At 49.7% G+C, this 26,993-nt stretch overlaps 1 protein-coding gene, 1 non-coding gene and 1 pseudogene across 2 annotated transcripts; 2 read left to right on the forward strand and 1 right to left on the reverse strand.

The window, feature by feature from the left end:
* Positions 1-387: 387 nt before the first annotated feature.
* SDR42E2 (short chain dehydrogenase/reductase family 42E, member 2) lies at positions 388-17,654 on the forward strand. Its single transcript, XM_059898701.1, has 12 exons — positions 388-442; positions 989-1,173; positions 1,653-1,748; positions 3,018-3,075; positions 3,757-3,875; positions 4,574-4,649; positions 8,931-9,013; positions 10,548-10,685; positions 11,199-11,264; positions 12,888-12,951; positions 14,546-14,619; positions 17,415-17,654. The coding sequence occupies exons 1-12, from the start codon at positions 388-390 to the stop codon at positions 17,652-17,654; spliced, it is 1,254 nt and encodes a 417-aa protein (XP_059754684.1).
* A 6,059-nt stretch (positions 17,655-23,713) lies between these two features.
* On the reverse strand, positions 23,714-23,795 carry TRNAL-UAG (transfer RNA leucine (anticodon UAG)). The gene has a single exon. It is a non-coding gene; the product is annotated as a tRNA-Leu (tRNA).
* Positions 23,796-24,538: 743 nt separating this feature from the next.
* On the forward strand, positions 24,539-24,913 carry LOC132349162 (large ribosomal subunit protein eL22-like; annotated as a pseudogene).
* The last annotated feature ends 2,080 nt before the right edge of the window (positions 24,914-26,993 follow it).

The following is a 26,993-nucleotide window of genomic DNA, read 5'->3' on the forward strand; positions in this document are numbered from 1 at the left end:
GTTCCCCTTGGCACGATTTGATCTGTCTCCCTCTGGTACTACATGGGAACCGGGATTTTAAGGAACTGGAAGAGAAGCCAGGAATTCTTGGTGTAAATCTCAGCCACGCAGTGTGACGTTGGGCCTTGGTTTCCTGAGCTGTGAAACCCAAGGCCTGGCTGCTTTGTCTCTGACTCTCTCTGACGAAGGCAGCAGCCACCTTGGAAGTTCTCAAGATTCTGAAAGGGACAGGTTTGGGAACTCAGAGGGTCTCTAATTCCCACCAGGAGGTCCCCTAAGCCCCCAGGGGTCTGATAATCTACATGAGTTGAGACAACTCTAGAACATACGTTCTTCTATTTTTTCCTACAGGTGGACAGATCCCGGGTCCACATGGCTCAGTAGAAGATGAAGCCCAACCTGGCAGGCTCCTCCCCAGAGGCCTGCAAAGCTGCAGGGCAGGGCGAGCAGAGCTGCCCTGTCTGCCAGGCCTGGGGTGGGGTCTCAAGCCTGGGGTCTGAGTCAGGGCCTGGGCCGGGGCCTGGTGTGGTTCTAGAACCTGGACCAGGGCCTGCTGCTGTGTCCAGACCTGGGCTGGGGCCTGGTGCTGTGTCAGGACCTGGACCTGGGCCTGGTACTGTTCCGGGGCCTGGGCCGAGTCCTGGTGCTGTTCTGAGGCCTGGGCTGGGGCCTGGTGTGGTTCTAGAACCTGGATCAAGGCCTGGTGCTGCTTCAGGAGCTGGGCCAGGGACTGGGGCAGTGTCAGGGCCTGGGAAGGAGCCTAGTGCTGTTCTGGGACCCAGACAAGGGCCTGGTGCAGTGTTGGGGCCTGGACCAGGGCCTGGTGCTGCTTCAGCGCCTGGACCAGCTCTGGGGCCTGGGCCAGGAGCTGGGTCAGTACCTGCTTCAGGAGCTGCACCTTTACCTGGGTCAGGGGTAGGGCCTGGGCCCAGACGGGAATCCGGGGCTGGGCAGAAACCCAGTGAGCCCGTGACAGCCCCAACGCCAGCGCTGCAGCAGAAGACTCAGGCCACACCTGTGCAGGCCTCTAAGCAGAAGGTTCTGGTGACTGGAGGAGGAGGCTACCTGGGCTTTAGCCTGGGTTCCAGCCTGGCCAGGAGCGGCACTTCTGTCATCCTGCTCGACCTCCGCAGACCCCAGTGGGTGCTGTGCCCGGGGACCGAGTTCATCCAGGTGCAGTGATGGCGGGGGGGAAGGCTGGTGGTGGAGGTCAGGGGATGGTGTCTGACGTGTAACCAGTGCCTGGCGTTGAAGAGCACAGGCTTCGGAGTCAGACTGTTTAAGCTCCAACTCCAGCTCCCAGCTGGGCAGCCTTGGCCACAGGGTCCCGCACCTGTGAGCCTCACGTCTTCATCCACTGAAAGGGGACACTAACCATATCTGCTTCGCAAGGGTCTCGTGGGGAGTTGAGAAGACAGTGCATGTAAAACACTGAGCACAGCCTCTGTGACTTAGCTCCATAAATGGGGCCGATGATGATGAAGATGCCCAGTGGGATCATCTAGTAAATCCTGCCCCACAGCCTGTCTGGGCCCTGCAGGTGCTGGGCCCGGGTCGGGTCAGGGGGCCGGCTCCGGGACCTGGCACAGCTGTTACCTCTGATTGCCTTGAACCCAGACCTCCTACCTCCGTGTATTCCTTCTCTGTTTCAGGCTGATGTCCGCGATGCAGAAGCCCTGCACCGCGCCTTCGAAGGGGTGGACTGCGTCTTCCACATGGCCTCCTGCGGAATGTCTGGTGCCGAGCAGGTGAGTGCCTCACGTGCAAGGCTTAGGTCCCGGCTCTGCCCGCCCCCTTCGTGCCCGGTGTTCATCATGCTCGTCACCCACTCCAGGGAGGATTTGGGCTACACGCATGGGACCAAATGCCAGTTCTGCCATTTTCTAGCTGTGTGGCTCGGAAAGTTAACCTCTCTGAGCCTCTGTTTCTTCATCTGTAGAGTGAGGACACCACTAGTACTTATGTCACGACCTCCGCAGAGAGCAGTATAACAGTATCTATCAAAGCATGCAATACCCTTTGACTCAGAAACTACACTTACTTATGTATTTGTAGCATTGTTTTTAATAACAAAACAGGAAACAACTGAAATGCCCATCTGTTGGAGATTATTTAAATAAATTGTGATATAGCTAAACGATGAAATTCTAGGCAGCCATTCAAAAGAATGAGGTAACTCAATATGTACTGATAACGGAACAATTTCCAAGGTATGAAAACAGTGTTTGACACTGTTTTTTTTTTAAAAAAAAAAAGCTATGTACTCACACATTGTGTGCGCTGATATTGATGTGTTGATTATCTCTAGAAATACAGAGACTGGTAACAGTCTGGTGAGGGAAAAGGGAGACTTGGAATCAGGAGTGGGAGGGAAATTTCCTCTTCATTGCATTCTTGTTTTACTGTTTGAGCTATTTTTAACCTTGCGATTGTATTACCTATTGAAAACAACCGCAACAAGAATAAATATAGTTTGAAAATCAATATGGAACCCACCTCCCGTGTGGTTGTAGGGATTAAATGAGATGTAAAGGCTTCGCCCCATCCCTGGCGCACAAGGAGCTCTCACTGTAGCCCAGTTGTTTTTATTTTTCAAAGCCCAGCCCTCTCACTTGGGTAGGGACAGTATTACTTGTCCATCTTACGGATAAGGAAGCTGAGACTTCTAGAGCCAGGAAACAATCTAACACATCTGAGGCTCTTTTCTGTGTCATGCCCTGTACCATGTCCTCTCATGGGGCTTATTAAATCCTGCTGACCACCCAAAGGGGTCTTCCCTCACTTCATAGATGAGGGAGCTGATGGCCAGAGGGGGGATAGAACCTTCCCTGTGGCCCAGGCATATGGTGGCAGAAAGGGGCACTAGAGCCCAGGACCCCCGCACTGCCCATGGGCCCCTCGGGATCCCTGCCTCTGAGCTGCAGGCCCCCGCCCTGCCACCCAAGCCCAGCCTCACGGCCTCAGCTACAAGGCATGAGACAGCACCCCGACTCTCCCACCTCCATCTTGTCTTTTAGCTGCAAAAAGAGCAGATTGAGTCTATAAATGTTGGAGGCACCAAACTAGTGATTGATGGTAGGCGCTCAGAGCAGAGTGTGACCTGCTGTGTGTTTGTGCTTCTCTCCCCACCCCTGCGCAGGCCCGGCTCTGGGGGACAGGGCAGGGGGACAGAGGTGGGAGCCTCTCCCCACCCCCGCCCTCCCCAGTAGAGGGCCTGTGGGCAGCACATCCTTCCTGTTCTGCAGGCCTGCCCAGGCCCCGGCATGGGGCTCAGCGTGGCCTCAGTGTGTCTGGGGACACAGGGAGTGGAGTTTGCACAGAGGGGTTAGGGGTTGGGAGCAAGAAAAGTTGCTGAAGCACCAAATTAGAAAACTCACATCTGGGCTCTCTGGGCATGTCCTGCCTTGTCCTGCATCCCATTTTTCTCTCTGATTCTAAAGTGTGTTTTCCTTATGTCCCCACTGAGTGAGACTTTCTTCTGACCTGTCCCTGGCAATGTAGCTAAGGGGCCGCAGCCACACTGAGAAGGAAGAATGAGCCGGCCCGGCCCCCAAGGGCCCAGGGAGCGGGGACTTGACCCCTCCCCAAGTTAAGGGAAGGAGGCTCTTCCCTCCCGAGCCAGGATGTGTGCAGGAGGCTGGGTGGAGGATTCACCCAAGGAGGTCCCCACGGGTACCTCCTCAGCCAACTCCCTGCTCACATCAACTGTGTGTGTGTGTGTGTGTGTGTGTGTTGCCGTGTGACCTGTCGCTGTAGTTTGTGTCCACCGGCGCGTTCCCAGGCTTGTCTACACCAGCACCGTCAATGTCGCATTCGGCGGGACGCCCATAGAACAGGGCGATGAGGACTCTGTGCCATATTTCCCACTGGAGAAGGTACCTGGCTTCCAGGAGAGGTGGGCGGGGCCAATGGACTTGGAACCCACAGCCCAAAGGGTAGGGATGGGCGGAGCCGGGGTCAATTTCACAACTCAGGGTAAGACGCAGGAAGAAAGGGTCCCCAAAACGACGTGGCACAAAAGCCTTCTCCTATTTTGGCTGGTCGTGCCAGTAGGAGCTTTGAAATCACATAGACCTGGCCTTGAACCAGCAAAGCCACTTTCTACTGTGGAACCCTGAGCAAACCACTTCACTTGGAGGCTCTCCTTCTTCATCTGGGTGTGACAGCACCACCCTATGGGGACGTGGAGACCAGGAAGTGAGATGATGTATGTGAAAATGCCCCGTGAGCACTAAAGGACTCCATGTGAACAATCCATCAACTCACGTCCAGCGTTCACATCCCAGAGCAGGCGTTGTGGCTTGCGGGAGCCTCCCTGAATCAAGGAGCCCCTGGTCGTTTTTACTGCTCTGAACTCTCTCCTCTGTTCCTGTGGCTCCCACCCAGGGGGAGAGGAGGGCCAGTGGGGCTCAGGGCCTGCCCATTTCCCAGTGGGGGTCCCAGAAGTGAACCCCCATGTGGTCTGAAGCAGAGGTACAGCCCTGGGGCCGGGAGGGCTGGGTGGGCCGGGCAGGTGTGGCCAGCAGTGTCTCTGACCCCTGTTCTGTGGCTCTGTGCTCCCGTCCTCTGATAGCACATGGACCACTACTCCCGAACCAAAGCCATTGCCGACCAGTTGATCCTCATGGCCAACGGGACTCCTCTCCCAGGTGAGTACTGGGGGGCCCTGCTCACAGCCAATATGCATGCCCACTGCTCCCTCCCTGAAGCACATGTGCGATCCTAGCTTTTAGCTGGTATGTTCCCAGCTTCCTTCCAAAGAACGCTTCCCCAGGGCCTTGGACATTCATCGTCCAACAAATTCTGAGCACCCACACTGCACCAGGGATACAGCCCGGAAAACGTCAGGCCCAGTCTCTGCCCTCACATTGCTCATGGCCTGGTGGGGAGACACTTGAGCTAGTCCACGTCTAGCTCTCTTTTCTGCCACATAGGAGGGGATCCAGTTTTGGGGACCCTCTTTATAAGAGTACAAACTTATGAATATGCATGAAGTATAGCGCTTTGGAAGGGCTGTGCAAGTGAGGGGCCCTTCAGTAACTCCCAGAAAAATTGGCCTCGGCTGCCTTACTGGATTGCCTCTTCTTACTGTATTGTGATAGAGAAATAATAGTAGATTAAGGACAGGTGGCAGCATGGCACAGTGGCTAAGCACCCACGTACTGGCATCAGACTGAACTGAGTTCAAATCCAAGCTCCACCGCCTCTCAGCTATGTGATCTTGGGCAATGCACTTACCCTCTCCCAGCCTCAGATTCCTCACCTATGAAAAAATGGATAGTGGAATTTACCTCAAAGAGCTTGAGAGAGAATAAAATAATGATGGGCGCTGTTAAAAAACAAAACAAAACAAAACACCAACATGGACATTTTGTGTTTATTGAGTGCTTACTACATGCCGAGCCCTATTTTACATGCTGATTTTACCTGCAAAAGTCTCAACTCTTCATAGCATCCATATGAGGTAAGAGCCTTAGCTACCCCTTGCTTTCCAAACTCAGGAGTCAAATATCAATAGATTCAGATAAATTCCTGCTATCTAAATTATCATTATTTGCTTTCTGAAATTCAGAAACTAAAAAGAAACAGAAAACCTGGTTTCCCTCACTGTCTAAGCTCAGGAGCCAAGTGGATTTGGAGAGCAAAGTTTGTTTCAAATTATAATCCCCAATTTTACAGGAGAGAAAACTGAGGCTAAGGGGTTAACTGACTTAGCTCAAGGTCACATAGCTCTTAGGTGGCAGAGGTGGGATTTGAAAACCCCCTCTCAAAAAAAAAAAAAAGAAAACCCCCTCTCCCCGTAGGGGAGTCTAAAACCAGAGCCTGGGGCTTAACCATTGTGCTCCACTGTAGCTATGGCTGAGTAAGTCTCTGAGCATGAACTCTTTTCCCTAAAATCCTCCCTACCCCACCATCTCACCCTGGGCCTGTCAAGCCTCAACCCCTTATCCCAGTGGGAACATCCATCTGTGTTTCCCAGGAGTTTGACCCTCTGCAGTTGAATTCTCTTCTCTACCAGGGCCTCCCCTGGCTGGACCAGCAGCCTACAAGCCAGACACCTAATCCTCTGGCTGAGAATTATTTATACAAGCATCCCCAGCTTTCCATGGTCAGGAGAGTCATGGATACCCTGGGCGCAGTCCCTCTGTGACGTGGCCACCCAGCGCCCCACTGGCCAGTGTCAGCTGTAGCCCAACCAACCTCCCCCCACCATGCCCAGGTGACCCAGAGTTTAAAATTAGCTGCAGGCTGTTTACAGAAAAGCTCACCTGATACCTGCCTTGCAGGAGTCCAGCCACGGTCACCCTGGGTGATTTCCAGTCCCTACTACCCAAGCTGGTCCCTGAGACTCTGCCTCTAACCTGGCATGGAGCACCCTGGTCCCTGTAGCAGAGTCCTGAGGCGTGCAGACCCCAGCTCCACGTGAATGTGCTGTGTCCTCCTGTCTCTGGGTGTATTAGTGTCCTGGGGCCGCGGGCACAAATTACCACAAACCTGGTGGCTTAAAACAACAGAAACTTCTTCTCTCACAGTTCCCACAGTTTACAGTCAGATGTCTGAAATCAAAGTGTCATTTGGGCTGCGTTCCCTCCAAAAGTGCGAGGGGAGAATCTTTCCTTGACTCTTCCGGCTTCTGGTGGCCCCAGAAGCTTGGGGGTCCTTCTTTGGTGTGTGGCTGCGTCGCTCCAGTCTCCTCCTCTGTCTTCACATGGCCTCTCCTCTTCTCCATCTGTCTCTTCTCTGTGAGTCTCTTATAAGGATACCTGACCTTGGATTTAGGGCTCGCCCGGATAATCCAGGATCATCTCATTTTTAGGTCCTTAATTATATCCTCAAAGACCCCTTTTCCAAATGAAGTAGCATCCACGGGTTCCAGGACACCGACATATCTTTTGGGGGGGCCGCTGTTCAACCCAATACACTGGGCCTCATTGTAAAGTGAGGGTTTTGGAGGGGGAGAAGTCAGAGTGTTTGGCTATGACCCGGAGACACTGACCCTGGCTAATTTATGGAGAAAATGGAATTTATACTGGAAAGATGTGGGATAGCTTCTGGAAAATATATTCCAGAAAAATGACCACCAGGGCTTAGAATGGACAGGGTCGGGGCAGTTCCAGGGACCTAGGAGGCAGGAGCTGATGATCAGTCTCTCAGGGTGAACCCAGTCCTATGATTTTCGATCCCGTGTCAGTGATGCACAGAGTCACATTCCTGGGTGAGAACATGGCATTGGCCCAGCCTGGGTCCCGTGGCTGCCATCTCAGGGCAGAGAGGTGCATCTAGACTGACAGTCCCCCGCTAGACCTGGTGTAAAGCGGAAGGGACCCCCAAAGGAAGGTGGGCTTCTGGTCCCAGAGGATGGCATACACTAGGCTCCCCACACTGGAGGCACAGCTGCTAGGGAAACCTGAGCCTTGGAGGAGTGGAACATCTTCCAGGAGGCTCCATCTCAGTTAAGGAGTTGGGGTTGGGGATCAATAATCAATAATAATTTACAAATAGTAATTTTTTTTTAATTTATTTATTTATTTATTTATGGCTGTGTTGGGTCTTCGTTTCTGTGCGAGGGCTTTCTCTAGTTGCGGCAAGTGGGGACCACTCTTCATCGCGGTGCGTGGGCCTCTCACTGTTGCAGCCTCTCTTGTTGCTGAGCACAGGCTCCAGACGCGCAGGCTCAGCAATTGTGGCTCACGGGCTTAGTTGCTCCGCGGCATGTGGGATCTTCCCAGACCAGGGCTCGAACCCGTGTCCCCTGCATTGGCAAGCAGATTCTCAACCACTGCACCACCAGGGAAGCCCTACAAATAATAATTTTTAAAAATTTTAATCTTAAACACAAATGAATTATGAGAATAAATTGAAAAATTTGTAGGCTTTCTTAAGACTTAAAAGGAATATGTTTGGAGCAGCCCTTCAGGCTGTACCCCCAGACTTCCCCTGGGGAGACATGCTCCCACTTCCACCAGTGGGGGCCCCTCAGCAGAGAATTTGGGAAGCCCTGGACCAAGCTGTGTCTTGGTCTGGGGACTCTGCTGGCACAGAGCAGTGAGAGTTAGGGGAACAGACCCCCAGCTCTCATGCTGATGGCTCTAGTCTTTTCATTTCTCCATTGGTTGTCTGGAAAGTATGACTGCTACCACCAGTTACAAAGCACCCATTTTCCAGGTGAGGAGACCCAGGCTGAGAGAGCTGAGGGCCTATTTGTTAGTACTGTATCACCAGAGGTATTAGTGGAAAGTGCCTGGACTTTGGTCCCCATCTCAGCTCCACGAGGCTGAGCTGTGTGCCCTTAGGCAAATCACAACCCTTCTCTGAGCCTTGGTTCTTTTATCCATAAAACAGGAATAATAACAGCTCCCACCTCATAGGGTTGCTTTGAGGGAAAAATTCCAGGCTTACCAGAGCACCAGCCACATAGTAGGACCTCTCTGAGAGCCATCATGGTCCTTATCTAACTGATGACCAGAAAAAGGAAAGAACTATAGCTATTGGCATGAGGGCGTGTGGGTCTGTGCGCATCTGTAAAATGGACACAGTAGGACCCTCGGAGTCGAAGGAGATGTCTGTCAAGTGCTGGTTGAACTCTCACGGGCCATGCAGATACCTGCATGTAGGTCTTGCCTCTGTTACTGGCCTGAGAGCACAGTGAGGGCAGGGACCATTTCTTGGTCATCCTTGGATTCTTCACAGCATCCATCCCAGGGCCCAGTGCTGAGGGGGCTGGGGGTGGGGGATGATTCTGAACAGTGTTTGTTGAATGACTGACTGATCGACTGAGAGAATAATTAATTGAATGAGGAAACCCCAAGACCCTGCCTTCCCCACTAACCTTTCCGGGTAAGAACCAGGAGATGCGGACAGCCTTTCTGTCCCTCTCCCTGCTCATCCGCCCCTCCCCAGGCCCCTGACTGCCCTCCCCTGTGTTGTAGGAGGAGGCGCTCTGCGGACATGTGTGCTCCGGCCCCCAGGGATCTACGGCCCCGAAGAGCAAAGGCACCTGCCCCGCGTGGCGGTATGTTGTCCCAGCCCCAGGCCGGAGGCACAGGAGGAGCCTGGCTGATATGTGTGCGAATGGGGACCCACGGTCACCGCGTCAGTCTTGGGGCAGTGTCCCGAGCGGGGGACCCTCAGTTCTGGGAGAAGTCCTGCCCCCATTAGGCCCACCAGGAACAGAGCTCTCGGGGTGCGCCAGCCAGGCCTGGGTACCGGTAGAGGAGACATGGAGCTATGACCCCGAAGAGGCAGAGGAAACTATTGCCCTGCTCAGACGTGAGCCCCTTGAGGGCCAGATGGCTCATCTCATGCTGCCAGCACCAGGCTTTTCACGCAGAAAACCTGTCTCCAGAGAAGGCTGGTTGCCAGGGATATAGCTACAAGGGGCTCTAGATCCTGTCCTCAAATTTCTCACAACCTAGTCAGGGAGACAGATGCCATAGTCACAGATTCAGGGTGGTAAGGGCTGTGTAGAGGTGAGAGGGAGAAGATGGGAGCACAGCAGAGAGGGCCTGGCAGGGGAGGTCCAGGAGGGCTTCCTGGAGGAAGTGATGGCTGTGCTGTTTGGATACAGAAGGAGCTAACCAAGGAAATGGGGTGGTAGAGAGAAAGTGGTCCAAATAGAGGAGACAGCTTGGGCACAAAGCTGGAAATGAAAAACTGTTCCAGGTTTGGGCACAGGTCAGTGAACAAAACAGATGATTCCCGCCCCTGTGGGGTTTATATTCTCACAGGAGGAGAGAGAGAGAATAAACATGATACAATACAAGGAACGTTTGAAGGTGCCAGGGACTATGGAGAAAGAGGAAAAGTGGAGTGGGGTTGGGGGAAGCCGGGGGTGCCGGCAGTCGGGGAGCCTCTTCAAGCAGGGATATTGAGCAACTTGAAGGAGGTGACCAGGTGCATCACACAGCTATCTGGAGGAAGAGCCTTCCAGACAGAGGGAAAGGCTAGTCCGAAGCCCTGAGGTGGGGACCTGCTGGCACGTTCCAGGGAGGAGGCCGAGTAGCTCGTGCAGAGTGAGCAAAAGGGTCGGTGGGAGACACGTCAGAGAGTAGCTGGGGCCAGAGCAGAAGGGCCTCCTCTGCCACCTGACCTGGTGGGATGGGCGCCCGGAAGTTTCTGAGCAGAAGAGACACGATCTGACTTAGGATTCAAAAGGATCCCCCAGCTGCATGGAGAACAGGCCACAGCGGCCGGGGGTGGAAGCAGGGGACCAGTTAGGAGGCTGTTTCAGTGTCCAGGTGAGAGATGAGGGCGGAAGTCAGTACTATGAGGAGTGGCCGAATTCTGGACAGATTGTAATGGCTGAGACGACTGGGTTTGCAGACGGGTTGGGTGTGGAGAGTGAGGGAGGGGACAGCCAAATGGGGATCAGGCGCTCACAGGACAGGACAAGTCTGCCTTGTCTATCCAGCAGCCAGGTGGAGACTTCCGGAAGGCATGTGGGGCTGGGACAGAGGAGTCTGGCCTGGGAGCCTTCTGCGTGTAGATGGATTTTAAAGCCACTCCAGGCTTGGTCTGTGTTTCTCGCCCTCTCCCCTCACCACCAGGGCCACATCAAGAAGAGACTGTTCATGTTCCGATTTGGGGACCGCAGGACGAGGATGAACTGGGTCCACGTGTGCAATCTGGTGCAGGCACACGTGCTGGCAGCCGAGGCCCTCACCGCCGCCAAGGGCTACGTGGCCGTGAGTCTCCTGCAGTGCTCCCCCGACCTTACCCCTCGGGCTGCAGGCGTGTCCCCCATCCCTTGGGGATTCCTGGCTCACACACGACATAGCTCCCCGATTCAAGCTGCCTGATGGGGTGGGGGGGAAAGTGGCCTTTTAGAGCATCGTTAGCTCCTTGAAATGACCCTGTGAGGTAGGTGTTGTTGAGCCCGGAATTACAGTCACCGCATGCTAAGCGTTTTACATATATTGTCACCTGCACCTTTACAACAGCCCAAGGGGGAGATGCCATTATTATGCTCCCATTTCTCAGATGAAGAAACTGAGGTACAGAGAGGTTCAGTGACTCCACTGAGGTCATACAGCTAGTCAGTTGGCAGCCCCAGAACTCAAAGGGACTTGTTCAGGTCCGTCTCCAGGGCTGCTCAGGAGAAGTGGGGAGTTGGGGCAGCTGCTGGGAGCCATCGGAGAGGGTGAGGTCAGGCGGCGGGCATGTGCCTGACCATCCCCTTCCCCGCGTGTCCCCCTCAGAGTGGGCAGGCGTACTACATCAATGATGGGGAGAGCGTCAACCTCTTCGAGTGGATGGCCCCACTGGTAGGTGCCTGGACACCGCCCCCATCCCAAGTGAGAATTCAGGGATCCCCACGTCTTCTTTCCCTGTCACCTTTTCCAAAACAATCAGAGGATTTCACATTAAAGACCAGCTCTGGCAACAGTGTCCACTGGGCAACATTGGAACTGGCTGGAGCTGGGTGGCGGCTGCCCCTTTGGGGGGCTGTGGGCTCCCCCAGTTTGCCATAGTCCCTCCCAGCCCGCTTCCTGGTTTATGTCGATGTCCTGCCCTGTGGGATTTTGCTTGTGGTCCCCGTACTATGTGGTGAGGCCCTGAAAGAGGTAAGTAGAAGGTAGGCAAAGCACAAAGGGAGGTGTTGGCCCTCGGGCCCCTACACTGCAGCCCCTCTGAGAGTCCTGGCCTCCTCTCCCAGCAGCCTACAGACTCCTGGAAGGGGTAGACCAGAAACCCCGTGCTGGAGGATACGTCCTGGGGGCATTCAGGCCCTTTGCATGTCAACTTTTAACAGCTTTATTGAGATATAATTTATAGACTGTACAGTTCACCTATTGAAAGCATACACGTCGATGGTTTTTAGTATGAGTTGTGCAACCATCACCAAAACACATTTTAGAACATTTCATCACCTTCCCAGAAAAGAACCTCCCCAAACCATACCTTTTAGCTGTCACTTCTATTTGCCTCTCACCACACCCCACCCCTAGGCATAGGCAACCACTAAGCTACTTCCTGCTTCTGTAGATTTGCCTGTTCTGGACATTTCCTATGAATGGAATCATACAGTATATGGGCTTTGTGTTAAGTTTCTTTCATTTAGCATGTTTTCAATGTTCATCCATGTTGCGGATGTGTCATATCAGTACTTCATTCTTTTTTATTGCCAAAAAGATATTTCATTCAATGGCTGTGCCACATTTTGTTAATCCATTCATCAATTGATAGAAGTTTGGGTTTTCCGTTTTGGGGCTGTTATCAGTAATGCTGTATGAACATTCGTGTGTAAATAGTTGTGTGGACATACTTTCTCATTTCTGTTGGGTATATACCTAGGAGTGGAATTGCTGGATCATACGGTAACTCTATGTTTAACCTTTTGAGTTACTGCCAGACTGTTTTCCAAAACGGCTGCACTATTTTACATTCCCACCAGCAGTGTAAGAGGGTTCCAGTTTCTCCACATCCTGTCAACACTTGTTATTATCTGTCTTTTTGACCTGGAGAGTTTTCATACAAGTGAAGACCTCAGTTCATCCTTTTCCAGCCCATCTCTTCATGCTTCTCCCACCACCCTCCATACGTATGCTTTTTTTTTTTTAATTTAATAGCAGAAAAGTAGATTCTAGAGAATAATCAGATTCTATATAAGTGCCTTAGAGTGTCTTTGGGTGTACGCAGATGTAAAAAATAACTAAATGATGGGACTGCACCCCATGCAGTCAGTTCCTACTTAGTTTTCCAGGTCACAGTGTGGGCTTCATTTAAAGACTGGTGTAAACTTGGGGCTGGCTGTGGGGTCTGCCCCCTTTGGTGGGCAGCTGAGGAGGGGCCAGGAGGTGCTCTGCTGGCCCTGGGGTAAAGGCAACATGTGGCCTTTACCAGCCCCCCAAGGATCTGTTCTCACCTCAAGCCATGTTTCCTTGCAGTTTGAGAAGCTGGGGTACAGCAAGCCCTGGATCCAGGTTCCTACTTCCTGGGTTTACCTGTCAGGTGAGGAAAGGAGTGTGTATGTGAAAACCCTCCATGTGCCAGATGTACATGCATTACCTCATTTTAAACCCAGAGCCAGGACCTGGCTGAGGTGAGTGGGGCACTGAGAGCACAAACTTTAAGGAAACCCTCACTCTCAGGAGTCAAATGCTCCAAGCCCCATCTGCACTTGCCCAGCCCTGAGAGCAAGTGCCTCCTTAAATTTTGCACTCGAGGCACCTCACTCCCCTCACCCTAGTCCTGGCCCTGTTTAAACCCTATCCCACTTGCAAGGTGGGTGTGGTTAGGCCCATTGTACAGATGAGGCAACTGAGGCTCTGAGAGGTTAGCAACCTGCCCACGGTGCCCCAGTGAGAAGGTGGGAGAGGCAGAATTCACACGGGGCTCGGCTGACTCCGCAGCCCACGGCCAGTCCTGCTGTCTGTGCTGGAATGCGCTATGCCAGGCGGAGGAGGGGGAGCCCTGGGGCTGCCCCATCCCCCAAGGTCACCCTGGAGTTAAGGCTGCTTTTGGACATGTGAGGGTTCTGTTTGGCCCTAGATTCTCCTCCTCACCCTGAAGGTCAGTCTCTACTCTCACGCCCCAGCTTCCCTACGCTGGCCTCCTTCCAGCTGGAATGCTGCACGGGCTTCAGGCTTGGAGTGATCAGCCCGAGGGGGCAGGTGGCCCTCAAGTCACAGATAACTGTGTTCCTGGAAAACCTCAGCTGGATCTCTTGCACTTTAAATGCATTGGGGGACTTCCGTGGTGGTCCGGTGGTTAAGACTCTGCACTTCCAATGCAGAGGATGTGGGTTCGATCCCTGGTCTGGGAACTAAGATCCCACGTGCTGCACAGCGCAGACAAAAAATAAAAATAAAAAATAAGGCATTGGGATGCCTGCCATTTAAAGCAGGGGTTTGCAAATTTTTGTCCCCCAGGGCGCCCACACAGGATGACTTCCCCTGCACAGCATTACCACCAAGATTGACACTCCTTGGCCCCCAGCTGAGAAAAGTTCAACCGCAGGTTCTGGCAGTTTTGGAGGACTGTCTATAAATTCCCAATTCCCAGTGAGCTGACTGTAAACTCAGTGCTTCTTAACTTTGGCTGCACAGTAGAATCACCTGGGAATCATTTAAAATGTAGAAATGCCTCAGCCACACCCCCAGACCCATTACCTCAGCATCCGCAGGAAGCAAGGGGGTGGGGGAAGAAGGAACATTTTAAAAAGTGGTCCGAAGTGCAACCCAGGTTGAGTTGAACCACTGTTCCAACTTCTTTCTCCCTGACTCAAGAGAGCATATCGGGATAGAAGTGAGTGAGAGAGACATGATTGTAGAGATCACTTTGAATCTGCTCAGATTTATTTTAAAATGTCAGTCTTTGAATATTAATAATAACTTACTTGTGACATATTTCACAGCCAAACAAGGCACCCCAGGGTGTGCGGAGAACTGCTGATTTAAAGGAATCCAAGGACAGGAAAAGTTGGCAAAGTGAAGATTCCCCCTAGCAAAGCAAATAATGCCCCCAACTGACTTGTCCCTGAGAACCTCCCTGGAGCTTGCCTAGAGCAGGCCCCCTGGTCACTGGTCCCTCTCTCCCCACACAGCCACAGTGATGGAGTACTTGCACCTGGCCCTGAAGCCCATCTGCAGCCTCCCCCCGCTGCTCACCCGGAGTGAGGTAAGTGGGCTGCTGTGAGGGGAGCCCCTGTGCCCCTCACTTGCCTTCCTGCCCCTTCTCCACTGCCACAAACCCTCACCTTTTGACACCGTAACTGGATGCTTGTCTGAGGTCTCAGAACCTCCCATGTGGGCTCAAATCTAGGGCCAGATCCTGTATAACATCCCAACCTCTGAGCTTTTGCTGAGGCTGTGCTCTCTTGGTCTGAAGGGCAACAGCTCCAAGCCCATCCTTTATCACTGTCATTTCATTCATAAGCAGTTTGTCTTCCCAGCCAGACTGGAGGCTCCCAAAGGCAGGTTCCATGAAATTCACTTTTTGGAATGTCACTACTCCCAATAACCATCAATACACACACACACACACACACACACACACACACACACACACACACACAGCCTGTTGATTCGAGGCTCACAGTTCCTGCTCACTGAATAATAAGTATATATTAAGTACCTACTGTGTTAAGAACACCGTTCTCAAATAATGATGATGCAGTTTTCTATTTGCATATACAGTTTAAAAGAGAGGGTGTTTTAATGCAGGTTGTAAACAGTAAAGCAACACGTGGTGTTTGGTGTTATTTGCAAAATTCTTCTAGTCCACTCTCTCATTTGATTGTCCCTGATGCTCTGTTAAGTTAGGAGGGGCGAAAAGATTATGATCTCATTTAATGGTGAGAAACTGAGCACTAGAGAAATAAGTGATTTGTCCTGGGTCCCACCATTCTGGAATTGGCTTCACATTCCAAGCTCAGTGCTCTCCACCTCAGAGAATCGAGAACGGGCCACAGAAAGAAGCGGTTCCCTATGGTCTCTCCTTTGAACCGTCTGGACTAGCAGAGGAAAGAGAATAATGAAAATAGGGACCATCTATTGAGTGTGAAATGCCAGGCACTGTGTTTATCTCATTTAATCTTCACAACTACTATACACTGTGGATTCTGTTATCACCTCCATGTACAGAGAAGGAAATGGAACACTCAGCGGGGAGAGGGAGAGGGGTGAAATAACCTGCTCATGATCATTCCCTTATGTAGCAGCATCGAGATTTGAACCCAGAGGAGACCTAAATGATTTCAAGCTTAACCATTAGCTTGTGAAATGTCAGGAATCATAGTCACGTAAAATAGCTGCCAAAGTGCTGCTGAGTTGTGGTCAGGTAGGGAGCTGGCTCCCCTCTCTCTCCACTCACTTGTGGGTTTCCTTGTTCAACTCGGGGGGCAAAGGATCCCTAGTTAGCTGGGAAGTTTCTGGGCACTGTAGCTCGGGCGCCCTCTTCTGGTCAGTCTATGACACACCAACTAGCCCTCTAGTTTGACTTCATAGCCTTTTTTCATTCATTTGACACGTATTGAGCACCTAATGTATGCCAGGCACTGTGCTGAGGAGTGGAGGCAAGACAGTCCTTGCTTTCTATTCGCACATACAGTTTAAAAGAGAGGATGTTTTAATGTAGATTGTAAAGAGTAAAGCAACACGTGGTGTTTGGTGTTATTTGCAAAATCCTTCCAGTCCACTCTCTCATTTGATTGTCTCTGATGCTTTGCTAAGTTAGGAAGGGCAAAAAGATTATGATCTCATTTAACAGTGAGCTCACAGCCCAAAGGGGAAGACAGCCCAGCAAGGGCTATACTGGGGGAAATAATGAGGAACTTCAGAGTACACAGAAGGGGCACCTAAGCCAATTCTGAGGAAGTTAGGGAGGCTTCCCAAAGGAGGTGACATCTAAGCCTGAGATCTGAGAATGCTGTGTCCCAGGACCCTGCCTACCTAGTTCACAGCTGTACCCGCCAAAGCCCTGAACTTACTAGCTGAGGCAAAAAAAGACAAGAACTGGCCTCTCTCCCTCTCTCCTCACACAAGCATCCAAGACCAGGGGCTTGACCCCAAGGGCTGTTTCAGGGCCACGGCAGAATCAAGCAGCTAGTGGACTCCTTCCCAGTGTCCAGCTGAGGAACAAAAGGCGAAGAAATGAGTCAGGTGGGAGGGTATCTTCTCAATCCTAGCATAGCAGGGAAGGGCATGGGCTAGAGTTTGGCTCCTCTGTGTGACCCTGGGCAAGTCACTTAACCTCTCTGATCTTCAATTTTCAAAAGAGGAGATGGTGGTATTACCACTTCAGAAAATTAAATGAGATATGGCCTAGAAAGAATTTAGCCCATGACAGGCACAGAGTACTTATTCAGTAATTGTTGTTGTCAGCACTACCTTTGAAGCCTGTGGGACCCAGGCCATCTGGCATCAGGAAACGCAGCTTCAAACCCTGGAGAGAGTAATCACTTATGCATAATTGAATTCGTCTCTTAGGGAAGCTCAGTTAATCAGCCAGGGCGTGAAGCCTGCACCCTGGAGCCTGCCTGCCCAGACTCCATCTGGGGCTGTGGGCTGAAAAGTCAAGGACGTTTCCTGGAGACAATTTTCCGGATAGCTGCACTCAGGCCACAAGCAGAATGTATCAAGGGCCTCCTGAGCCCCGGCATCGTGCTAGGGCCGGGGAAGGGGAGTGCAGAGGTGGGGCCTTTACTTTTGGGGGACTGAGGAGTTCAGTAGGGTGGGGAGATGCAGAAAGTGTATCCTGGAGGCGGCCCCCTCGAGGAAAATGGAGGTGGAAGAGAGACAGGAAGTCTTCCCCGATGAGGGCGTCGCAGACGCAAGATCCAGCATAGAGGTTCTTTTAAATCTTTGTGCGACGGAAGGGAAATCCCTACCCTCTCTCATCCGAGTGAAACATGGTAGAGGTTGCTCCCCACGCCCACTAGTCCCGTCCCTCGGCTGCCCCGCCTCTCCCCGCAGGTGCGCAGCGTGGCCGTGACGCACACCTTCCAGATCGCTAAGGCCCGCGCTCAGCTTGGCTACGTGCCCGACAAGTTCAGCTTCGCGGACGCCGTGGAGCGATACGTGCAGTCGACGGGCCGGGGAACCCGCGGCTCCACAGCGCGGACACTCCTGCGGCTGCTGCTCGGGCTGCTGCTGCTCCTTGGCCTGCTCGTGCTGGCCCTGCACTTCCTAGGCCCGCGGCCGCTCGTCGTCTAACCATCGTCGCCGGCCTGTCCCTGCCCCTGCTTCGCCTTCAGGACTTGGACCAGACCCTGCTCCGCCCTCCGGACTTGGGCGCTCCCTTGAGTCCTGGGTTTGTCCCTGCCCCACCCTCTGGGCTTGGATCTGCCCAGCAAGTCTTCCGCTTGGATAGTCCGGCGTTCTAACCCCGCCCCTGTCCCGCCCTCTGGGTTTCAACGTGCCCCTGCCCCGCCTCTTGAGCCCTGGCCACGCCCCTGCCCCTCCCTCCGGCCTTGGTCTCCCTCTGACCTGGCCCGGATGCCCACGAGAAGGTCCGGTCTTCACAGCCTGCTCCGCCTTCCAGGCCTTCTCCCCGCCCCTGCCCAGGCCTGGCCCGCCGCCGCGTTCTCCCCTGCTCTGGTCCGCCCCGTTTCTGGCTCTAGCCGAACGCCTGAGCCCTCGCCTTGGTTTCTCCGTTGGTAACTAGACTTGCTCATCTCTCTTGGTCGGTCCCTCTCCTCTCCTGTTTGTGATTCAGCCTTAGCCCCATCCCCTCCCGTCTGGCTCCCCTCCCTCCAGTCACACCTCCTAGGGGCCTAGCTGCAGCCGCTCGTGCAGGCTGGGCTGACGTTTGCAAGTTTTCGCTGGCTGCTGCTACCTCTCTAGGGACACGGACCCTCCTCGCTGCCCGAGCTTCTCTGTGCTTGTCCTGAGATCGTCTCGGGATCTTGGATTAGACCCCTTCTAGGAGCACTGAGTTTGATCAGCTGCTACGCTTATGTTTTGGGTTCGCTCACTCATGCAGGTCTCCCTGTGTGTTGATGGCCACGGTTGGAAGGACACGTGAGACCCAGGCTTCTGCCCAGCCCAACCTGGCCTTTTTGGGTTTCCGGTGCATGAGTCTGGGGATGACTCAGTAAGCACAGACTTCAATACCAGAAGGGACATCAAAAAAGGAAAAAAAAAATTTTTTTTAGGGTGGTCAAAAGATACAAACTTCCAGTTAGTTATAAAGTAACTAAATTATGGGGGTGAAACGTACAGCCTGGTAACTATAGTTAATAATACAGTATTGTATAAATGAAAGTTGCTGAGAGTAGATCTTAAGTTTTCATCACAAGAAAAATAATTGGAACTCTGTGTGGTGATGGAAGTTAACTAGACATTGTGATCGTTTCACAGTATATACATATAGCAAATAATTATGTTGTACAGCTGAAACTAATGTAATGTTACATGTCAATTAAATCTCAAAAAAAAACACCCTTTTTAAAGAATTGGATCTCTCTAAAAAGTACCAATATAGTAATAATGGGAATTATTAGAAATTAGTTGGTCATATTTTTTGTTTTACTATTGCTTCAATTTGTTAATGAGGGGGCCAGTGGTGATCACCGTAATCTTTAATGTTTAAATCACAAAATTTCTTAATCCAGCGCTGCTCTCCACAGAAACAGCACCTCCCTATCATCTTGGTATGAATTGTGAAACCAAAATATTAGTGGGTAAATACGTCTGTGTATATATCATAATATGCACACGTGGAATTGGCTGATAAAACTATGGATCCTAGCAGAGAAGAAAACCGTCACAAGCCTAAAGAAATCTGTGACGGGGAGGAGCAAATGTGTTAGTTAGGGCCAACATGTCCATCGCACGGCGTGGGCATCAGCAGTATGTCCTCTGCTGAACAATTAAGAAAGTTCGTGAAGCAGTTCAAAAATGTGTGCTCCTGTTTGCTATGTTGAATTTGCATGTGTGTATATAATTTTTAAAAGCTCAATAATCTTTATGCTTTGTTTATGCTTTATCCTTTATGTTTAATGCTTGACAGTTTGAAAGAGCTTTCATCTGTGTGCTCTTACTTAATTCTCAGGCCCACCCTTACATAGGGCTTATTATTCTTATTTTATAAATGAAGAAACTGGGATTGCCTAACTTCAAAGAGTAGAGGAGGGTGGGGGTCACTTCTCTACAGGCGGGGTAATTTGGAGGACCTGCCCAAGGCCCACTGGCCTAAACATGACACATGGTTATTTCTGCTTTTCTGCACCTTAGCCACGTCAGTGCTTGGGTTGAGCTCTGGGATCTTTCTCAGTCTCAGATCCACAAACCTCAGGCCATTTGGGGCTTTCTTTCTTCTCAGTAACATGCTTGCATGTAAACTCACCTTCTCCTCTGACTTTCTCTACCAATCCTGAGAAATCTGTTCTTAGGGCAGGGAAAACAGGTTTTCACTGTTCACATAATCTTCTAGATCTTTTGTCTACGCCGAACCTCAGCTTGTGAAACCCAAAAGCAAAATCAATTTCTTTGTTCTCTGGATTTCTCTAAGTCACCTCTTCCCCTGAAAGTAGACTGTCTAAACCCTGGGCATGGGGGCAGCATGGGTCACTATGCCAGAAAGCTTCCTTCCTCTCAAGTGTCTTTACCCAGTGGGAAAGGAGGTGGCACTTTCACCCAACAGAGGAACCAAGTGCCCCTGAGGGTTTTAGAGGCTGCCCAGATAACCCACCCTCCGTGAGGTTCTTTTTTTTTTTCTTGTATACCTTCTCATAGATATTTTATTTTAAATTTTTATTGGAAATAGTTGATTTACAGTGTTGTGTTAGTTTCAGGTGCACAACAAAGTGCATCAGTTATACATATACATATATCCATGCTTTTTTAGATTCTTTTCCTATATAGGTCATTACAGAGTATTGAGTAGAGTTGCCTGTGCTATGCATAGGTCCTTATTAGTTATCTATTTTATATATAGTAGTGTGTATATGTCAATCCCAATCTCCCAATTTATCCCCCCCCCTTTCCCTCCTGGTAACCATAAGCTTGTTTTCTACATCCATGACTCTGTTTCTGTTTTGTAAATAAGTTCATTTGTACATTTTTTAGATTCCACATATTAGTGATAGCATATGATATTTGTCTTTGTCTCACTTACTTCACTCAGTATGACAATCTCTAGGTCTATCCATGTTGCTGCAAATGGCATTATTTTGTTCTTTTTTATGACTGAGTAATATTCCATTGCATATATGTTCCATATCTTCTTTATCCATTCCTCTGTCTGTGGACATTTAGGTTGCTTCCATGTCCTGGCTATTGTAAATTGTGCTGCAATGAACATTGGGGTGCATGTATCTTTTCAAAGTATGGTTTTCTCTGGATATATGCCCAGGAGTGGGATTGCTGGATCATATGGTAGCTCTATTTTTAGTTTTTTAAGGAACCTCCATACTGTTCTCCATAGTGGCTGTAACAATTTACATTCCCACCAACAGTGCAGGAGGGTTCCCTTTTCTCCACACCCTCTTCAGCATTCATTGTTTGTAGATTTTTTGATGATGGCCATTCTGACTGGTGTGAGGTGATAGCTCATTGTAGTTGTGATTTGCATTTCTCTAATAATTAGTGATGTTAAGCATCTTTTCATGTGCTTTTTGGCCATCTGTATGTCTTCTTTGGAGAAATGTCTATTTAGATCTTCTGCCCATTTTTTGATTGGGTTGTTTGTTTTTTTGATATTGAGCTGCGTGAGCTGTTTTTATATTTTGGAGATTAATCCCTTGTTAGTTGTTTCGCTTGCAACTATTTTCTCCCATTCTGTAGGTTGTCTTTTCGTCTTGTTTATGGTTTCCTTTGCTGTGCAAGGGCTTTTTTTTAAGTTTAATTAGTTCTCATTTGTTTATTTTTATTTTTATTTTCATTACTCTAGGAGGTGGATTAAAAAAGATCTTGCTGCAATTTATGTCAGAGAGTGTTCTGCCTATGTTTTCCTCTAAGGGTTTTATAGTATGCGGCCTTACATTTAGGTCTTTAATACGTTTTGAGTTTATTTTTGTGTATAGTGTTAGGGAGTGTTCTAATTTTGAGACAGCAAGTAGGAAGAGGTCCTAGCTTTCTTGGAGACACTAAGCAGAAGCATTATAAATGCAGAAAACAGAGTCATTACTGTGGGCAGCTCAAGGTGAAATAGCCAGTCAGAATGGACCAGTAAGGCGAATTCATAAACTTTCCATTATGAGTGATGAAGCTATTCCCCTTTGTAGACCCAGTGCCAGGCATCTAAAACACCATCCGGTCTCTCTCATCTTAAAAATATTTCTCTTGACTCCCCATTCCCCCTCCCGCTACTGCTACCATCACTCACCAGATTTCGTGATGAGATGTCCACACTTATGTTTCCATTTCTTCTCTTCAACTCACACCAAAATGGCTTAATCAAGGTCATCAATGACCTTGTCCATAAATCATAAAACCAAAGAATATTTTTCAGTCTTTATTTTGCCAAGTCTCTTCAACATAGTTGGCTACTCCCTCCTTCTTGCCATAATCTTATTGACAACAATCTATATGACAACAGACCTGTCTTCCACTTGTGTCTCTGACCAGTCCTTCTTTATCTCCTTCACTGGCTTCTTTTCCACTGCATTCCCTTTAGGATGATGGTCCTCGGGACTCCATCTTGGTCCCTCTACTTCCTCTGCGTGCTCTTCCTGGGCAAGTTCATCCATTCCCATGACCTCAGTCTCCAGTGCCTCCCAAATCTGTATCAATTGCTCAGAGTGTTCTCTTGGCCTCCAGACTTCTATGTCCAATCTACTCAACCCCATGTCCTAAATCTCAAACTCAGTGTGGATCAAACTGAAATCATCGTTTCCACAAACGTCCTCTTCATCCTGTGTTCCCTCCTAGGGAGACAAGAGGCACCGCCAGCCATCCAGTGGCTCAAGCCCAAAACCTGGTCATCACTTTCGATGCGTTCTTCTTTTTCATGTCTTCGTCATTGAGTTCTGTCAGATCCACCTCCAAAACGTCTCCCTGTCCAACACACTGTCACAACCATGGTACAAGCCACTCTCCTTTCTCCTAGACAACTACAGTAGGCTTTGAATGGAACCTCCTATTCCTACTGCCAGAGGGAACATCCAAAATTGGAACATGCCACCCTCTGGCTTTCGATGGTTTCCCATGCCCTCAGGGCCAAGTTCAAAGCCTTAACTTGGCATTCATGGCCCTCCTTGCCTAACACTTCAGTCTCATCTCTAGCCATTTATCCAGCTGCTCTCTCTCCAGCTGCCCTGAATTACCTTCCCAGCATCTCAGACTCACCAGGCTCTCCTTTGCCTCTAGGATTTTCCACATGCTGTTCCCTCTTCCTGGAACTCCCCTCTCCCACCTTCACTAGCTAACCTCTCAATTTCAAGTCCAAGCTAAACGTCACTTTTTCCGTTGTCCCTGGGTCAGCTTCCGCATTCTGCATGACACTCCTCACAGGTATAATTAAAGAAATTACAGTGGCTGTGAACTCTATGAGGGCCAAGACATGTCTGCTGTTTTGCTCTGTAGCCTCAGGTTGATCTTAATTTCTGGCACATAGTAGGCCCTTCATAAATGGTTGTTGAATGAGTAAATAAACAAGCACCAAAACCAAGTAGGAAGTGGATCAATGAAGCTGGGACCTCAAGGCTGATACACCTGGGCGGGGCAGGGCTCCTGATACCCCAGACCCTCCATAAAGTCACCTGACACAGTTTCTACCAACAGGGATTTATGGAGTCAGCCTGGGCTCTCCGCTGACACAGAGCGGGCCAGAAAGGGACCCTTCCTAACTGACGTCTTGATTAAAATCACCTCCACCTAATCTTTGTCCTTGGGAGGTAAAGGGGCCCACTCCCGGTGGCCTCAGGCCTTGAAGCATTAAATTAAAGGCGCAGACAGACTCTTGAGAGCTTTTCAAGGTATCTCAGGATGCTTTCCCATGGAAATAGGGAGACGTTTTTGTTTTCGTTTTTTAAGGTAGCGGGATTGGTGGGTTTGTGTACTAGGCTAGGGAGTGAGGTGGCTTGTCCTGCAGTTTCCTTCTTTTCCCCTCCCTTCCCCATTCCATTAAAAAAAAAATAAAGGCTGAACTGGAAGAAATCACTTTTACAGGTTGAAATTCCTGTATAAGGAGAAAGTGAATGAAATGAAGGATCCCTCTGGGGATTTTCTACTGTGGGGAAAAAAAAAACCGTCAGAAGGCAGAAAAAGTGAAGAGTAATTGGGAGAGGATATAGAAGTTAAAGGATGGAAAAGTGAGAACCTTTCAGGTGTGGCAGCGGTGGGATTCGAACCCACGCCATCGAAATGACTGGAGCCTAAATCCAGCGCCTTAGACCACTCGGCCACGCTACCGCCCGCTCACAAATTCTTCCGTTCTTACTATATTAGTCTAATGACGCGGCGCCTCACATTCTCTAAGCCCCGCCCTCATCTGTTTACGCATGCGCGATATCAGCCTGACGCTTACCGCGCCAGTTAACAGCGTATTAACCCCTGGCTTCCTCTTGGGCTTTGGAGTCAAAGTGCTCTTGTAATCGGCAGTAGTAAGTTCAGTCGGGACGCAGCATTGAAAAGGAAAACAAAGTTCCCAATTGTTAATATTAATATTCAATCGTCATGTATGTTTGCATTTGATTTTTCGCGAGCGTGGCATACTGCCTACGGCCACGTGGGGGCAGTGTCGCGCTGCCGCTTGCTCCTGGCTGGGCTGCGGGTCCCGCCGGGAACCCGGGTTTGCGCGGAGCCGGCCGAGTCCCCATCCTGTTTGGACTCTCTAGCCCTACTTCAGGGAACCTCTGCAGCTTCGGGTGGCCCCATGGCCGGCCCCTGCCACCGCGATGTAAAAATCATGGGTCCAGGAAGGAAAATCATTGAACGTTTTTACAGATCCTTGCCTTGTGTAGGCTCCCTCAATCATCACTCTTATCTACTTTTTACAGAGGGGGAAACTGAGGCTCAGATTGGCAGAGTAACTTGTGTTAGCTACCCCCAGGCAGAGCCAGCATTCCCTAGCTTCCCAAAACCCAGTGTTCTTCTATGTAGAGTATTTCAGTGTGTTTTAAAATGCAGTAGCCCTTTCTGCCTTCGCTGCCTCCATGGCGCCCGTGAGAAAGTTTGTGGCGAAGGGGAGCAAAATAAAAGCAGGTCCCGAAGTTTACCCTTGACTGTACCCACCCTATAGAAGATGGAATCATAGATGCTGCCAAGTTTGAGCAGTTTCTTCAGGAGAGAAAGTGAACGGAAAAGCTGGGAATCCTGGTGCAGGGGTTGTAACAACCGAAAGAAGCAAAAGCAAGACTACTGTAACCTCTGAGGTGCCTTTTTCCAAAAGGTATTCGAAATACCTCACCAAAAAATATTTGAAGAATAATCTACTTGATTGGTTACGCGTAGTTGCTAACAGCAAAGAGAGTTACGAATTGCGTTACTTCCAGATTAATCAAGATGAAGAAGAGGAGGAAGATGATTAAAACTCAGTTATCTGGAATATTTTGTGTGAGTTCTTGAATAAAACTTGGGAACCAAAATGGTGGTTTTCCTTGTAAAAAAAAAATAAAATAGAAACAAAATGCAGTAAATTCAGAGCAAATACATATCAATAAATACATAACAAACTTCCATTTCCTGCCACCGAGAATTAATTGTATTCAGCTCTTCTGAAAGATCACCCCCTGCGGCCACAAGAAGGAAGCAGAGATCTCTTTGAGTCATCCCCCCGACAAATGACTCAAAGCATTCTCCAGTAGTTGCACCATTTGCTAGCAGCAACTGTAACAGAGAAGAACAAACCTGACTCCATATTGAATCTATTCCTTTAGCTCTAACCTTTGTGCTCTGTTGCCTGTGCTTAGTCATACTGGCACTGCACCTTTTGTGAAAGATTGTTGCCTGTAGTCTGAAACATACAGGATACTCCCTTCTCAAGGCTCTGACCTTTAAACTTAACACTTTTCCATTCATATAGAGAGAAAAAGTTGCAGAACAGAAAAGAACATTTGTCTTGTTGGAGGTTTACAGGAACATCGTGACCTGACCCATGTGGACAGCTGAGAGAACAAAGTATTCCAGCACCAAGAAATTTACAACAACTAACCACACCCCCTCCCCTTTTAATATAAAAGCCTGAATTCTAACTTGGGGAAGATGGTTCTTTGGGACACCAGTCCACCACCTTCTCAGTCTGCTGGCTTTCCAAATAAAGTTGCTATTCCTTGCCCCAATACCTCGTCTCTCAATTTATTGGCCTGTCGTGCGACGAGTAGTATGAGTTTGGACTCTGTAATGTGACCCTTCCCCTCCCAACTCTCTCTGTCTCTAATAATTTAATTCAAGTAAACATTTATCCAACACCTACTAGGCCAGATCAGGCAAAAATCAGGTCTTTCGGGAGAAGCAGAGCTGCTCAGAACTTGCATGACAGAGGTGCTTCACCAGGACAAAAATCCAGTGGAAGCAAGGCCATGAGCTCATCTGCTCCAGCGAGCAGGCCTGTCTCCCTGCAGACTTCTGCAGTAGTGCTGACTCGGCTTTCCTAGTGATTTATGCCTTAAGGTTGAGGCTGGGAGGGCAGTTCCTATGCAAAACCTAGGCCCAGGCAGGCAAGGGTGGGGAGGCTACAGAAACCAGGGCAACTGGGCTCTGTTTAGTTTTTGTTCTTTTCTTTTCTTTTTTTTTTAAGTAACAGTTAAAAATAACTTTTGCTAAAATAATAAATACGTGTTCCTTGTTGAAACTCCAAGCTGAGAAAGAAAAGCACAAATAAGAGAATAAAATCACCTTTAATTTCTCCTCCCAGTTAAGCTCTGTCAACACTTTGGTAAAGGAAGGTGCTTTTTTGTCTTTTTAGATTTGAAATATAATGTAATGCATGCTCTTTGTAAATTTTTTTTCAAATGTCAAATCTTCTGTATAAAGTTAAAGGGAGTTCTCTTCTTCACCACCTTCCTCCTTCACAGCTGAATCCCACAACTCATTATAATGAGTAACAGTTTAGCTGTATCCTTCCAGATCTTTCCCTATGCAGACGTAGGGGCAACTAGAGGCCCACACATGCCCCACCCTAATCCTGGGGTTTGCCTTGTGCAAGAGAAAGGAAGAAAGACACTATCCAAAAGACAGAAGAGTGGTCATTTCATTGCTTCTGTGAGTCTTTCTGTAGCTACAGGTGGGTCATTGAATGGCCCTGTGTTGGCTTTGTGCCCAGTAGGCCCTGGACCTCCTGAGCCAAGGAGCCAAGGAGGACTTTCAAGGACTTTTTTTAAAGCTTCTGCTTAAAAACATCCCACTGTGGTTCCCAGGGATGGAGGGGGATGCAGGGGGTGAACAAGTGAAACACAGGATTTTTAGGGTAGTGGAACTGCTGTGTATGTTACTGTAACAGTTGATGCATATTATTATAAATTAGGCCAAACCCACAGAATGTACACCACCAAGAGTGAACTTTAATATAAACTGTGGACTCTAGGTGATTATGATGTGTCAGTGTAGGTTCGTTATTAATTGTAACACATGCACTACTCTGGTGTGAGATGTTGATCATGGGGGAGGCTA

Source organism: Balaenoptera ricei, chromosome 15 (genome assembly GCF_028023285.1).
Source record: "Balaenoptera ricei isolate mBalRic1 chromosome 15, mBalRic1.hap2, whole genome shotgun sequence".
In the NCBI taxonomy this organism is placed as follows: Eukaryota; Metazoa; Chordata; class Mammalia; order Artiodactyla; family Balaenopteridae; genus Balaenoptera; species Balaenoptera ricei.

Excerpts from the sequence above, each read along its gene's own strand:
- SDR42E2 (XM_059898701.1), top strand. The coding sequence starts at position 388 with ATGAAGCCCAACCTGGCAGGCTCCTCCCCAGAGGCCTGCAAAGCTGCA. Across the intron at positions 1,749-3,017 it reads GAATGTCTGGTGCCGAGCAG|CTGCAAAAAGAGCAGATTGA; the intron begins GTGAGTGCCTCA and ends CTTGTCTTTTAG. Across the intron at positions 3,076-3,756 it reads CACCAAACTAGTGATTGATG|TTTGTGTCCACCGGCGCGTT; the intron begins GTAGGCGCTCAG and ends CTGTCGCTGTAG.